Genomic DNA, 14,851 nt, shown 5'->3' with positions numbered 1-14,851 from the left:
GCAAAGGTAATAAATACTAGAAGTCATTGCCTTCCGATGTCATCCTCTTGGTTTCACTTTTCAGCTAAAGGACATGGAAAATATATCTTTTCCTTGTGACCACTAAAAGCTCTTTTCCGACAACAGACTGGTATCATTTCTCAGGTTTAGCATAAGCAGCCCAGACAACACCTCAACTCTCTCTTGCAGGGAATAAAGTATTTTGTGTGGGGGAGTCATCCCCATTTACAAGTTGTACAAATATACTTAGTGCTTCAGTGGCCAAAGGAATCACCTCAATAAACCCTCATCCCGCCAATACAGTTGCTTTATTAGATAATTGGAAAGATTAGAATTTAATTGAAATTGAAAAATAAAATAAAAATAAAAAGTTTCTAGGTGTTACAAAGCCATTCTCCAATGACAGTAATTATATGGGATAGCTGATGTGTATAATAATTTAAGATTTACAAAGTATTTTTCTTATGTGATCCAATCCTCACAGCAACCTTGAGAGCAGCTACTATAGGTATTGCTATATTCATTTTACAGATAAGGAAACTGAGGTCCAGAGAGATTAAGTGATTTACTTATTCTTTTTTTTTTGGCAGGGCAGTAAGGGTTAAGTGACTTGCCCAGGGTCACACAGCTAGTGTCAAGTGTCTGAGGCTGAATTTGAACTCAGGTCCTCCTGAATCCAAGGCCAGTGCTTTATCCACTGTGCCACCTAGCTGCCCCAAGTGATATACTTATGATCACATAGGTAGTAAGTGTAGTAGCCAGGATTTGAACCCAAATTTCCACGGCCTCCAAGACGAGGACTCTTTCCACTATGACACACTGCCTCTCTACTGCCACATAACTCAGCCAGTTTTAATCCCTGAGAATATGTATAACAACTTCAGCAGAGTGATTCTTGAATGTCTTCCTCTGATCCCAGCTTCTCTCCTTCCTGCTGTCTAATTCTTGCTCTGGTTCTTATTAATCTGCTAGGCAAGGTGTGGTAGCATTCTCTTTCCCTAGTTTTTCCTCCATTGAATAACATAGACTCTTGGTCTAGAAAATGGCCCCCTCCCCACCCCACCCCCCCACTCCAGCTCTCTCTATGGTTTCATCTGTCACTTCTTTCAGGTTTATCCTTAAAATAAAAACAAACAAAAATCCCTCTATGGACAAAGGCTTAATGATCCTACTCATAGTGAAATACCACAATTGTACCTTGTTCACTTAGAAGCAAAATGGAGAGGTCACATTTTCAACACCTGTTACTAAAAAGGGGGAATTACCCAATTTGTAAAAACCAAAGGGTTCTTTAGCAAAAGCAGAAGTTCTCTGTGGACAGCGCACAAATGAAAACATGAGTGAATAAATTCAAAAGTTCCCAAGTTCATTTTTTAAAAAATCACAAACATAGTTCTATGATGCTTTGGATGACTCACTTTGCCACTTACCCCCACAGAGTCTGGTTGGTGTTTTGGTGGGGGTTTGTCCCCCACCCCAGCAAGTTACAAGTGTTGCTAGGTAACATCTATCAGCAGGAATCAGATGCAGTGAGTGGGAGGTTTGCTCCAGTCATGGTGTGGTTTTCTTGCTCTAATGGGTAGGTGGCTCCCAGCAAAGCTCAATATGAAATACATCTTATACCTAACTTGTTTCATGCAAATTTTCTTGCTTGCTTTTAAACTAGCTATTTTGGACCTAAGGGGAAGCAACAGAAGGTATCGCTATAAATTATAAATTAGAGTAACTGGCTCCATTTCTACTGGCAAGTGTTTTCCAAATGACACAGTCCTTTGGACAGATATGCTATTTAAGAGCATCCAAGCAACCCAAATGTCAAGTTTTATGCCTCTGCTTACTTTGTTTCTCTTAAAATAAAATATTCACTTCATGATTGTAAAAAAAAAAGTATTTAAAATACTCTATTTGGGACATATCTTTTTTTCCCTCACAAACTGAACAACACACTCTAACCTCTCTCCGCCATTAAATTCCCTGTAGACAAGTGTCTTTTTTCTGGACTTAACAATCTCTCCAAAAACAACATTTGTGCAGCTAAGGTGACCCTATTTTGAAAATGCTTGAATGGATGTCCCCTGTTGTCAAATAAATGCTTTTGAAAATGTATGTTACCATGAAATACTGTGACATAGCCACAGACAAGTACCTAAATTCATTGCTAGGAAGAGCCTGCAATCTACCTCTCACATCAGACAATGTGGTACACAGTCATTTTCTATATAAAATTGCCCTAAGCAATATAATTTTGCAAAAAATCATAAATACATTTTTTTTGGTGAGGCAGTGACCTGCTCAGGGTCACACAGCTAGTAAGTATCAAGTGTCTGAGGCTGGATTTGAACCCAGCTCCTCCTGAATCAAGGGTCAGTGCTTTATGCACTGTGCCTCCTAGCTGTCCCCAAAATCATGAATACATTTTAGCCTAATACTGCCAGAAACCTGTAGAGCCCCACTATAATGCCGGTCAGCTGATGACTCATTTGGAAAGTTCATAACATTATTTCTTTTGCCTACTGTAACATCATTTCACCTAGTATTGTAGTTGTAAAACTGATTAATAATGTTAGATGGAGTGCACTTGGAAAAAGACCTTGGACCAGGAATTAGAATACCTGAGTTCTTTACCCGGTCTGTCACTAACTAGCTGTATGCCTTTGCCCAAATAATTTTACATCTTGGTGCCTCAGTGTCTTTATCTTTCAGACCAGGGGACTGGAAAAGATCATAGTATCTCAATTTTTGTTCTTTTTTTTTTTTCTTTTGCTTAAAGCATGGTATTGGTCTTTGCCATGAAAAATCTTGGCATGCTATGAGAGAGTTAAGCAAACTGGGCCTGAGATTGCAAGTGTATGTTCCATAAAATTTGTGGCATATCTTTCTAGACCTCATAGAACCTTGGGGAACCACTGGACTAGATTCAGAAAAGGCTCATAAGAAACTGAGAAGTGGGCTTTTATTCATCATCGTGGGGGAAGTTGCTCCCACCAAGTACTGAAATATTGTTTCTTCTTTCTCCCTGTCTTAATAGAGGACTTATATCTTCACCTTCCTCCTGAGCTCCCGAATCTTCATCCCTCCCTATGACCTCCTGGCCAAGGTAGGGCAGATCTGTACCAAGCAGAAGCAGCAGCTGGAGACTGAGACAGAAAAGGTAATAAAGCTCTGAGCGACATTGCTTTAATTCATCTCTCCAGCTTCCTTTGAGCAGAGTGGCCTTTGGTTAAGTTCACTTAACATTGCTTTTGACAAAGCAAACTGAGGCAGTCATAGTCTGAGTCAAAAATCAGAGAAAGTTAGAGCCAGAGGGAACTTTAGAAGTCATCTACTAAAGCCCCTTCGTTTTGCTGTTGAGAAATCTGAAGCCCAGAAACATAAAAAAAAACAAACCCCAAAACCTGTCAATGAACATTGATTAAGGGGCTACTATGTACTAAGCACTAGGGATATCCAGACAAAAATAAAATAATCTCTGACCTCAAGGAGTGAGGGAAGACATATACATATATAGTATACATAAAATAGAAACAAGATCATTTGAGGACAGGGGGGATTGAAGCGAGAGTGTCTTCAGGGGTGGGAGGCAGTTAGGGAATATTTCATGCAGAGAGTGTCACTTGATAGCCAGGGATTCTAAAAAGCAGAATTAAAAAAGGGGTACATTCCAGGAATAGGGGAGCAGTACATAGGTACAGAGATGGGAGAGGGAGAGTCATGTAGAAGACATCATCCAAAGGTCAGTTTGGTTGAGTGTGCCCAATGGAAAATAATCTGGAAAGGTACGGTAGGCTCAGGTTGTAAAGGGCTATAAATGCTCCAAATAGGCACTTGCATTTATAAGATAAAGAACAACAGGGAGCCACTGCAGTTTTCTGTGGAGGAGAGTGATGTGATCAAACTGTGTTGCCCAAGACCAGACAGTGATAGTGGAAGAATTAGGATCATGACACACATCTCTTGACTGCTAAGCCATTATCCTTCTCATTATAGTACAGTTGCCTCCCCCTATGTCCTAGGATCAAGGATTTTTCCAGGGGATCCAGGGAAGCCCAGTATTAGTTTTATGGACACCCAGAAGGATAAACTGCATTCCTGCCCCAGGGATAGCAAGGAGCTGGTTTCTCAAGTAACATATCCTGAAGGTTTCTGACAAATTGAGGTTTTTTTTTTTAATAATAGGATGTTAGAACTTAAAGCCTTCAGAAGCCAACAGTGCCTTGTTTCCAGTTGCTTTCAATGTTTAAGCCTTCCTTGGCCCAATAATTCCGGCTTCTTCCAATCAAACCTATAAGCTAGGGAGAAATGTCTACCCTGGGCAGAGTGGGACTCATGACTCTTAGAAAGAAATCATTATAAAAACAGAATTCTAAAGCCCTGCCTGGCTGGCGGCCTCATCATGAAGGATACAAGTTAGGAAGATGACCCTGGACAAGTCAGAGAGTACGGAGCTTTCACCATTCCTTTGGTCTGGATATCATCATTACAGGGACACTCCCAGCAAGTCAGGCAGCTTGACAAACCAGCTTTTCACAGAGTTGTTTTTTTGAAGTGAACTACCCTGCATGCCTTTAATAGCTATATCCATATACTTTGGGGATGATGAACCTTCTTCCCCAGGAACCATGGAGCTAATAGATAGGGGGGGCAAAGAGTAGAGACAGGGAATGCTTTTCATTCTCAAAGTTACATTCCAGTCATTCTGCTGCAATTGGTCCTTCATTGCTTAAAACTCAAAATTTGTCTTTTGAAGGAGGAAAATCCACAAAAGTCTTATTGGTGAAGATACCAAATAGCTGTATAGTGGATTCTGAATGAACACATTCCTATTCTGACCTCTGACATGGATGCTTAAAGGGAAATTGCTTTTCAATCATCTGGCAGAAAAGGCATCTCAGAATTCTAATGCTGTCAACTCCAGTGACCCTACTAAAGCACTATGGGATGCAGAGATACATAGTAGAAGAGAAACTCTGTGTTTGCTTCATTGTAACCACATAGTTTCCTTTCCAAAGCCTAGAAAGGCATTGGTCTTGTTCTTAAGTACTGATTAGAGGTCATAGACAATTATGGCAAACCTAAAGGAAATGGTCCTATTTCTTGGTTCATACTGGAATTTACAATACACTTGACACATAGGGTTCTTTACCATTGCTTGGTTTCTATATGATGACTAAAATGAACTTCTACTCTATAATTGTGAGAAAGTCAAATACTGAGTTCAAGGTACTCAGGATGACCAGCTTGGAGCAAACATTTTCTAAAACTGAATGATGAGAGGTCACTGGTAGGAAATGGAAATTTCCATCTGTATATGCAGAGTAAATGTGGGATCTAGATGCCTCAAGAGCTTCAGAATCTGTGGATGGCAATTACTTGTCCCAGTGAACAAGAGCCTTAGATACAGACTGACTCAGTTCAGAACCCCAGGCTTTAGCCCTAAATCCCTAATTCTCTATCATCTAGTTCATCTTGGATTCCAGAAGCTAAGCCTATTTGGATCCCCCGAATTATGTGCAAGATAAAATCCTCAGGGTCAGGACTTTCCCATATCTTTAGGTCCCTCTCTGTGTGTCTTTCTGTCTGTCTCTGTCTTTCTGTGTCTCTGTTTCTCCATGCCTGTCTCTATTTTTCTCTGTGTCAATATTTTTGCCTCTACTCTTGGTCTCTCTTTTTCTTTCACTCCATAAGGCAACAAGTCACCCTACAAGTCTTGCCATCCGTGGGCCTCCCTTTATCTTACTAATAATTTATTTAGTATGACTCACTCCTATCTTACTAATAATTTATTTCATTGACTTATCAGTTGAGACCTGGGTTCTGCCTTGGAGCCTGAGGCAACATATGCCCCTCAGAGGAAGTCAACACATTTTCCTGCTTCAGAGCTATTATTGTTAACCCCTCATTCTTTTCTTCCCAACTCTTTTTGGTCCCCATGGTGATGGAAGAAGAGCTATTCAATAATCCATTTTCCAGAGAATGCTACATGTTTTCTAAATTCATTATTATCTCAGACATCCTTTATTCCATCTATGCCCAACCAAGACCACTGCTACTAACCCCATTTTGCAATGAAGATAACTGAGACCCTCTGATTGACAAATGGGTGGCACACTGAATCTATAACTTTAGGGAGAAAAAAATACTTCTGAGCCCATAGAAGATGGGGGAATAGAAGAGAAGAATCCAGAGCTCTGTTCAAAGACTTTGGACTGAATGATAAAGGCAATGGAACACAAACACCCAGGAAGGGAATACAATCCAGGAAAAAAAAACAGAAAAAAAACCCCATTCTCCTCTCTGATAAGAGATCAGTTATAATAGCCTGTCACAGAATTTGGGGCAGAAGGCTGGGAAAGGCCATGAGACTGAGTGGGTGAGACTGTAGAATGGCCCATGTGAATGAGAGATGACTGAAGAACTTTGGTGCCAATGTGGTGGGATGCTTGAAACAGCTGCCTAACAAATTTTTGGACATTAGTGAAATTCCTCTCCTCTCACCCCAGTCCATCCTCCCACTGACTCATGCTTCTACCCAATGCCTTTTCATAAATGGCTTGAAGAGAACAACAAATGCAGTAGTTTGCTGAGAACCTGTCCTTAGACAAAGATTTCCTATCATCCCCTTCTGTATCTCCTATGAAACCAAATTATATATGATAGCAGCCTACATCTACATTTCAAGCCTCCAGCAAAACTTTGAAAGGGGAATCATTTTAACTCACTCCCACCATAAATGGCTTTGATTCTATTTTATGGTTTTGGGTCACTGATATTCACCTCTGTCCCAGGTATCTAACGTTGTGATGGGTCAATCTGATCCCTTGAGAGTGGCAAAATTCCAAACCAATAAGATTTGAAAATCTGAAAATAAGATCTGGGAAAATAATCCACTGAAATATAAATTGATTTAAAAGTGACAGATAAATCCACAATGGGAACCAAGATGTTTAATGATATAATGTATCTAAAGTCCTTTACAAGACTTAAGACACTATGTAAGTGTGTGCTATTGCTATTACTATTATGACTTGATTCGTTTTCAGATTTCCATGTGAAAAGGGCAATGTTAAGAGTTCATGGTGGGAAGTCCCTAATCTCGGGGAAATTTGGCTAGAAAATAGTTACTCTGACATCTCTCTAGTCACCACATTCTCTGTAATAACAGCACACATTTAAACTCTCAACGTGAAAGCCAGACGTTTTAAAGCTCATCTTCTGGCTTACCAGCTTCAGAGATGCCCTCACCATGCCCTCAGGCCTTTGGTGGTATGTTTGTGGTCCCTAACTAACACCAGTCTTTTCTGCCCAATGTACTTAAGGTCAGGAAGGATCATTCTAATCTAGTCTAGATATGCACAATACACAGCTACCAGTCACTTGATTTCCTAGCAGGTCTGCCCTTAACTCCCTTCCCAGACAGCTGAAAATGACCCACCATCAAAACCTCACTGTAGATCAGCATGTATCCTCCTTCAAAGAGAGAGCTAAAGCCTGGAACTAAAGTCCTTGGCCACCACAGCAAGCTTGTTATGCAAAGATCAGGAGGACTTAACACACCCTCATATCGAGACACATAACAGTGAATCATCCTTTCCTTACTCTCCCCTCAGCAAGGGAGACTAACTCACTATCACAGGCTCCTAATCATTAGAGCTCCCAGTTCTCTGTGGATAGCAATGCTGACCTAGATTCAGGGAACTTAGGTTCTTTTCCTCTAAAAGCTATAAACCAGGGAAGATTTGGGTGCTAGATTCATTAAGCCAGATCTCCTCTTTTTCTCCTCAGAGCTCATTCCCCTTCTTTATGAATACAGATGGTAAAACAATAGGTTTAGAGCTTTAGGGTGACTTGAAGGTGATTTAGTCCAACTTCTCAATTTTACAAGTGACTAAACTGAGGTCTAGTGTGGACATATATCCAGATTTGCCCAAAGGAATCACTTCCCCTAGGACAAAGTTCCTTGAGAGCAGAGACTTTATATCACTAGAATTTAGCAAAGTGCCTAGTGCATAGCAGACACATAATAAATTTGGTTGTTGACTTAATATTGCATCCATCAACTTGTTATTAAGTTGTTTTAATAAATTTATTTAAATGTAATTGGTTTTCTTTGTAATCTTGTGTATTTTAGAGTATGCACTTAAAAACATAATTCTTCACCAAAGGGATCCATGATATAAAAACAGTTAAGAACCCCTCTCCTAGAGTTTGACTTGTTTGCTCCATGCAGGAATAAAAAAGAACAGTAGCCTAAGCCCCTAAAACCTGAGCCATCCAAAGAGGGGTATGCTCAAGCCAGCTTGGACCACCTTGTGAAAGCTGATTGTTAAATTTTCAGTGTGAGCATGTAATACATTGGAAATTAGCAAACAATACAAATCAAGGCTTGATTTTTATTATTTTGATTGTCAAGACTTAAGAAAGTGATGGAGAAAATGTTAATAATAATGAAGATTAAGTTTAAAATGTGTCATTGCACATATTATTCCTTTTTTTGGAGAGATGGTTGTTAAACATTTACCAGCATACCACTGCATTTAACAGGTGGGCTCCTATAACTCCAGCCACATTGGGATCATTGGGTTAAACGTGAGTTTTCCCCCCAGCTTTCATTATTGGCACTGAGACACTTCAACTGGACAAGACCTGGTAGTTTGCTTCAAAGGCATTTTGTTTAGATGTGTAGTATGTACAGAGATGTCCTCCTGGGTTGTATTTTTTCTTAAGCACAAAGAGATAGTCTGGAGCACATACAAAATAAAGCTTTGCACACATTCCATCTGAGTCGATCGTCCATGGCATTTCTTGCCTAGTAACAATGAAGTTCAAACACTTCTGCAGTGTGTACATGTGGCTTAACACACTGCTGAGATACCATTGATTTAAGCAACTGGTTCCTGTGGATTTTTATTTTTTCTACCAACATTTGTCATTGCTCACAGCACCTCTTGAGCCCAGCCCAGCCAGGACTTCCAAGCAAGCCCCTCCCTATCACTGGCCTGCCAGTTCTAAGGTCACTGGATCATTATACCATTATCTCTTTCTCTTTCTTTTTTTCCCTTCCTTCCTTCCTTTCCTTCCTTCCCTACTCCCTCCCTCCCTTCCCCTTCTCTCTGTCTCTTTCTTTCTCTCTCTCAGGCCAAGCTAAAGTCTTTCACTGCCAAGATTATCCAGCTCCTGAAGGAATGGACTGAGGCATTCCCCTATGATTTCCAGGATGAGAAGGTCATGAAAGAACTAAAAGAGATCACTCATAGAATCACACAGTGTGATGAGGTAAGAGAATCTCCTACCCAGTTTCTCCTTGCCTTCCAGGCAAGGATTGCTAGGCTGTGTGGGAAAGGTTAGGTATACAGGATCTTCTGGCTGTGGCTTTGAATAGGGTCACACAGAGAAAGCTTTTGTCCTCTGAGTAATTTTCTAAAATTGAGTTGATAGTTGAGAGCAGGCCAGAGATTAAAGAAAGCTCAGCTCAAACAATCCCCCACCTTTGCAGAAAACAACCCAAAGCTCATTTTACACCTCAGCAAGGTGTAAAGGGTCACGGGATCACAGAATTTAGAAATGGAAAGGATTGTAGAGAGGGTCTAGTCAACACCTTCATTTTATAGATGGAGACACTGAGACACAATGAATTAAAGAGACTTGCCCTAGATCATACAGGGGGCAGCTAGTAACTGACTTAAGATTGGAACCTAGCTTTCTTGACTCCCAATCTAGTTTGTTTCTGCTACAGAAGCATCTTTAATATTGTGGGGGGGGCAGCTAGGTGGCACAGTGGATAAAGCAACAGTCCTCGATTCAGGAGGACCTGAGTTCAAATCGGGCCTCAGACATTTTACACTTACTAGCTGTGTGACCCTGGGCAAGTCACTTAACCCTCATTGCCCCACAAAAAAAAAATACTGTGTGTGTATACACACACACACACACACACACACACACACACACACACACACACACATACATACATAAATATACAGGCTATATATATAATATAATACTATGTATATAATACACTTTGTAAAGCTTTAGAAGGGATGGGGAAAGGTTGAACACTTGTCAGAGAGCCAAGGAGACCAGCTGGGAGGTCTCAGTGGTCACAGTGAATAGCACTGGGCTTAGAGTCAGGAAGACCTGAGTTTGAATCCTGCTTCCCTTATTATCTACGTGACCCTGGGTAAGCCATTGGATCACTCAACTTCAGTTTCTTTATCTTTAAAATGGTAGCAGGGGCAGCTAAGTGGTGCAATGGATAAAGCACAAGCCCTGGATTCAGGAGGACCTGAGTTCAAATCCAGCCTCAGACACTTGACAATTACTAGCTATGTGACCCTGGGCAAGTCATTTAACCCCAATTGCCTCACCCCCCAAAAAAGTTGGTAGTAAATAATAGTACCTGCTTCACATGGTGGTTGTGAGGATCAAATGATATAAAATATGTAGAGTTTTGCACACCTTATAGTGCTATGCGAATGCTAGCTATTATTGTTATTACAAGTATTGGCAGATAGAAATAATCATTACTAATAAACTGTTTCTCACAGCATTACAAAATTTACTACTGTTTGTAAAGTAGAGTAGAACTAACATTATTATCCCCATTCTATATACGAATAAATCAAGTTTCAGATGTAAGGCGTTTGACTCTCAAGGCCCAGATCATACAGGGGGCAGCTAGTAACTGACTTAAGATTGGAACCTAAGATAGGAACTGAGCTATTCTGTTTTCAGGAATTAAAACCTGAAGTTCAAAGGGGAGAGAGAACCAATAACTGGTTTAGGTCAGTAATAAGATTCAAAGGCTGCCAGGAGCCATCAGAGCAGCATGGATGTCACAAGGGGATGTGGGGATAGCATGGTGGAGGGAGTCTACATGGGAAGGACTCTTCGACTTCAAGAGAACATCCAGAAAGACATGTCAGGCTTGATGTCCAATGGGGCATGTGCTCTGGAGGCAATGGCAGAAATAGGGTCCTTGCCACCGTGGATCTTTCTGACCCCATTATCCCAACAAAGTATATCCTCCTCAAGCTGGCTGCTTATTTAAGTGCCTGGTCCTCAGCAATTCAAATTAAAATTGACATGGGTGATAAAGATAGTTATTTTCCCCTTCAACTTAATTTCTTAAAAAGAATCCTTCAGTGGCACCTGTTCAAATCTAACCTGGTATGCTAGCTGATTCACCTCTGGGCCAGTCAGCAAACATGTCAGAGCCTCATTTTCCTCATGGAAAATAGGAATAATGACCATTGCACTTCCCACCTCACAAGGTTGTTGTGAGGAAGTTACAAGTGCTAAACTGGTATGAGTTGGGATTCTCACAGTTGCTGCCTTCTTGACATTACCATTCTTTAGCCTCAGGAAGGATGTCCCTGTAGTAAAAGTGGTCAATAGGCATCCTAAGCGAAGGCATCACAATAGCATTCATAGAAGATCAGGTCTGGGTTAGAATTGCTGGGCCTAAATAAGCAGAAATTCAGGGCAAATTAGGCAGCCCAGCACCCCAGAGAGTGAAACACAGGTGAGTTAGTCAGGCAGATACTCTTGACAGCTCACTCAGCAAGGCTCTCAGGCACACTGAGGTATGTTTTTCTGAGATTAGTCGCTGAGTAGGGATGGAGGCCCATTACACACACACACACACACACACACACACACACACACACACACACACACACACACACACACAGACACACACAGAGTGCCAAGTCCTCCAACACTAGGTAGAAGAATCAAGTTTAAAGCCAGCTCTACCCCTTCAGCAGCTGAATCTCCTTAATCATTATGAAGGAAGGCCTCCAGGGAAGCAGGAACCAAAGCACTTTAAGAACAAAGCTATAAGAAAGAAATCACCTCTCAGTACTGGAGTAATTCAAGAAATGGAGGACCAAGACCATCTTGGTGAGAGCTGCCATTTAGCACTTTGTAAACACTGAAGTATTTTGCATACTTAGCTCACTTGATCTTTACTACAATCCTATTGGGGTGGGGATGCTGGGAGGAAGAAAGGTACTGCAGGTATTATCTCTATTTTGCAAAGGAGGAAACATTGCCCAATACCATTTTTGATGCCAAAAGCAGGATTCTTTCCCCTGTTACTACTCAGTTTCTCTCATTAATAACAAGCATTTGAACACTATACCTGACCCCTGACACCTGGAATTAGCTGTGAATCCAATTCACTAGGAATTTTTATTCATTTGTTTCCAAAGTTTCCCCTCACTTTTGAGGTCAGCCTCAAGGGAACAAGAAGCAGAGAAAAAGAGTCTTCAGAAACCCTCTGCCCCATCCCATGCACACTTTTTTCAGTCCTGTATCTCAGACCACAACTTCAGGTTTCCCATGTACTAATACATTCAGTATAACTTCCTTTAAAAAAATGGTAACTGCCACAGCAGCTTATGGATAGCTACTTCTCCATTATAATCTGATTTCTGCCTCCCAATGAAGCACCTCTGACTACATTATCTTTCTTTGATTTGCCTAGGGAACCCATGGCTATGTGATGTGAAAGCTTGTTTTACTGGAGGTAGAGAATTGAGGGTTTAGTCACCACCATTATATAGACCTGAGCTCCCCACAAAAGCTGTCAAGATAAACATGCATCTGGTCAAGGGACATTAGAATTCAAAGCAAATCAATGCTAAACAGCTGGGAGAAGGACATGGGCTTGAATGATGGTTGTCACATAAGAGAGATTGAACTCAATTCTGATTATTGCTCAGTGACTACTTCATTCTCAGACTCTGGGCATAGATAGCACATCACATTCCATTTGAAAAGTTAGCGTAAAAACCATAGGAGAGCCCCCTGTTTCCAGAAGGCGGCATTGTTTTGTTTGTTTGGGTTTTTTTTGCTCCCAACCACCATTTCCATCTCTCACTATTGATGGGTTCCCTCCTCTGCCAGGAAAGAAGCTGGGACTGGCCTTCTGCCAGGACAGGTGGTGACTGGCTGCTGAGCTTCATTGAGCATGCTTCTGACTCCTGCCAGTCTCAGTCCCTGGAGAGGGTCAGCTTCAGGAATTTGTCCAAAAAGCATGGACACAGATAAGAGAGAAGCCCTGTGACTTGCTCCAGGCAGAGTACCAGCTGTTGTCAAGCGCCTCCAAAGCAGGAAGGGAATTTCGTTGATGGAGGTCCTTCAATTTCATATTCCCCAAGGTCCAGCTTCTCCCTAATCCCCCAGCTTGTGGGCATTAGCATGTGGAATAGTTGGCAGCCTCATTTAGTGAGGAGAGCATGCTGGTGTTAGAAGCCAACCTCTGACTCTTACTAGCTGTATGACCATAGGCAAGTCATTTACCCTTTCAGAGGCTCCATTTTCTCATTTATAAAGTATGGGATAATAATACTCACAAGACTCTTGTGATGAACAGGTGCGATAATATAAAGTTTTCATAAACTTTAAATTCCTATCTAAAGTTAGCTACTACTAGTAGTAGTATTAGCAGGTGAAGGTATAATAAAAGTATACCTTTTTTTACTGATACGTTTTACCAAGTACCAATATATCTAGCTCTACACTTAACACTGATGGATAAAGGATGATGGCATCTGCCTTCAAGGAACTTACAGTCTCACTGAGGACAAATAATAGATATATGAAATAGAATGATATCTATGTAATGAAAGTGCTCAATTGTATAACTCTGGAAGGGAACAATTAGTCATATCAAAGAATAATAAAAAAATAATAATCAGGGAAAGTTTGTCAGTGAAGTGGACCTTGAAGGTTGGATAGACTTTGGATAGGTAGGGAAGAAGGCATTCTACAATGGGGAGCAAGAGGAAAGCTTAAACAAAAGCTCAGAGTCTAGAGTGTGTATGAAATGTGTAGGGAGATAATGAAAAGGTCCAACTAAATATTCTATGTTGGGAAATAGTGGGAGAGATGGTTGGTAAAATAGAGTGGCTCTGGGTTAAAGGGTTTAGATCCAGTATGGTAAACAGAGTGAAACACTTTAGGTTCAGTTCAGGAAAGTCTTAGGCAGTCTTATCCCTAATGAATTAGTTAGGGAAAGTCTAATGGAAGAGCAACCAATTTGAAGGTTATTCTAGAAATCCAATGAGAGGCTTGGTGAAGGTGGTGACATTGGGGAGGAGGATAAAAGGGGAAAAATTAGAGAAAGATTTCCAAGGTACCTGGGACAAACCCCTCTCCTTCTACAGATCAACATGTAATAACAAAGTGTTTGATTACTAATATTCTTCAGATAGGAGATGATGCCATACCTAGTGTTCTATCTACTATATCCAGCATCTGGCCAGACCAAAGAATTCTCATGGCTTAATGGATCTGTTCTCCCTTTCCTCATAGGAGAATGGGACGGTGAAGGCAACCATCACCCAGATGACCCAGAACCTCATCCTGTCCCTTACCACCAGGAACCAGTTCCAGGAGATAAGGGAGAAGTTCCGCCAGCCTGTCACAGACAAGGGGACTATTCTGAAGTCAAAGCCCCAGGCAGCCCAAAAGGATATTCTAAGTGTGTGTTGTGACCCACTCATTCTGGCCCAGCAGCTCACTCACATAGAGCTGGTCAGTGTTCTACCTTCTCTCCTTGCTTAACCCTCTTCCCAGCTTATAACATTCCAAGGCTGTAGCTCTCAGCATGCCCTCCAGCTCCCAAAACAGCTTGTAGTAAAAGGTTTTGAAGATGAGGTTCTAGCATTCAATTCATTCATATCCATGTCTGTGTCTCTATGTCTACCACTATATCATGTATCTCTATCTCTATTATCCATATCTATGTCGATGTCCATCTCTGCTCATCTAGCATCCTTGTCTATGATCACATTTATAGATCTATAATAGAGAATATATATAAAAGATCAGTGCTATTAATGCC

General features: G+C 41.0%; 1 protein-coding gene across 6 annotated transcripts in view; it reads left to right on the top strand.

Moving 5' to 3' along the window:
- The window catches only part of RASGEF1A (RasGEF domain family member 1A), a 346,198-nt gene that overhangs the window by 319,259 nt on the left and 12,088 nt on the right, over window positions 1-14,851 (top strand). For 5 of the 6 annotated variants that reach the window (XM_043986013.1, XM_043986011.1, XM_043986015.1 and 2 more), the window contains 3 exons: window positions 3,029-3,151; window positions 9,136-9,273; window positions 14,320-14,541. In XM_043986013.1, coding sequence (XP_043841948.1) covers window positions 3,029-3,151; window positions 9,136-9,273; window positions 14,320-14,541 — 483 coding nt within the window. The remainder of the gene's footprint in view (window positions 1-3,028; window positions 3,152-9,135; window positions 9,274-14,319; window positions 14,542-14,851) is intronic. The other variant, XM_043986014.1, reaches the window with a different exon arrangement.

This window comes from Dromiciops gliroides, chromosome 2 (genome assembly GCF_019393635.1).
Source record: "Dromiciops gliroides isolate mDroGli1 chromosome 2, mDroGli1.pri, whole genome shotgun sequence".
Lineage (NCBI taxonomy): Eukaryota > Metazoa > Chordata > Mammalia > Microbiotheria > Microbiotheriidae > Dromiciops > Dromiciops gliroides.
This window is presented reverse-complemented; position numbering and strand designations above follow the sequence as displayed.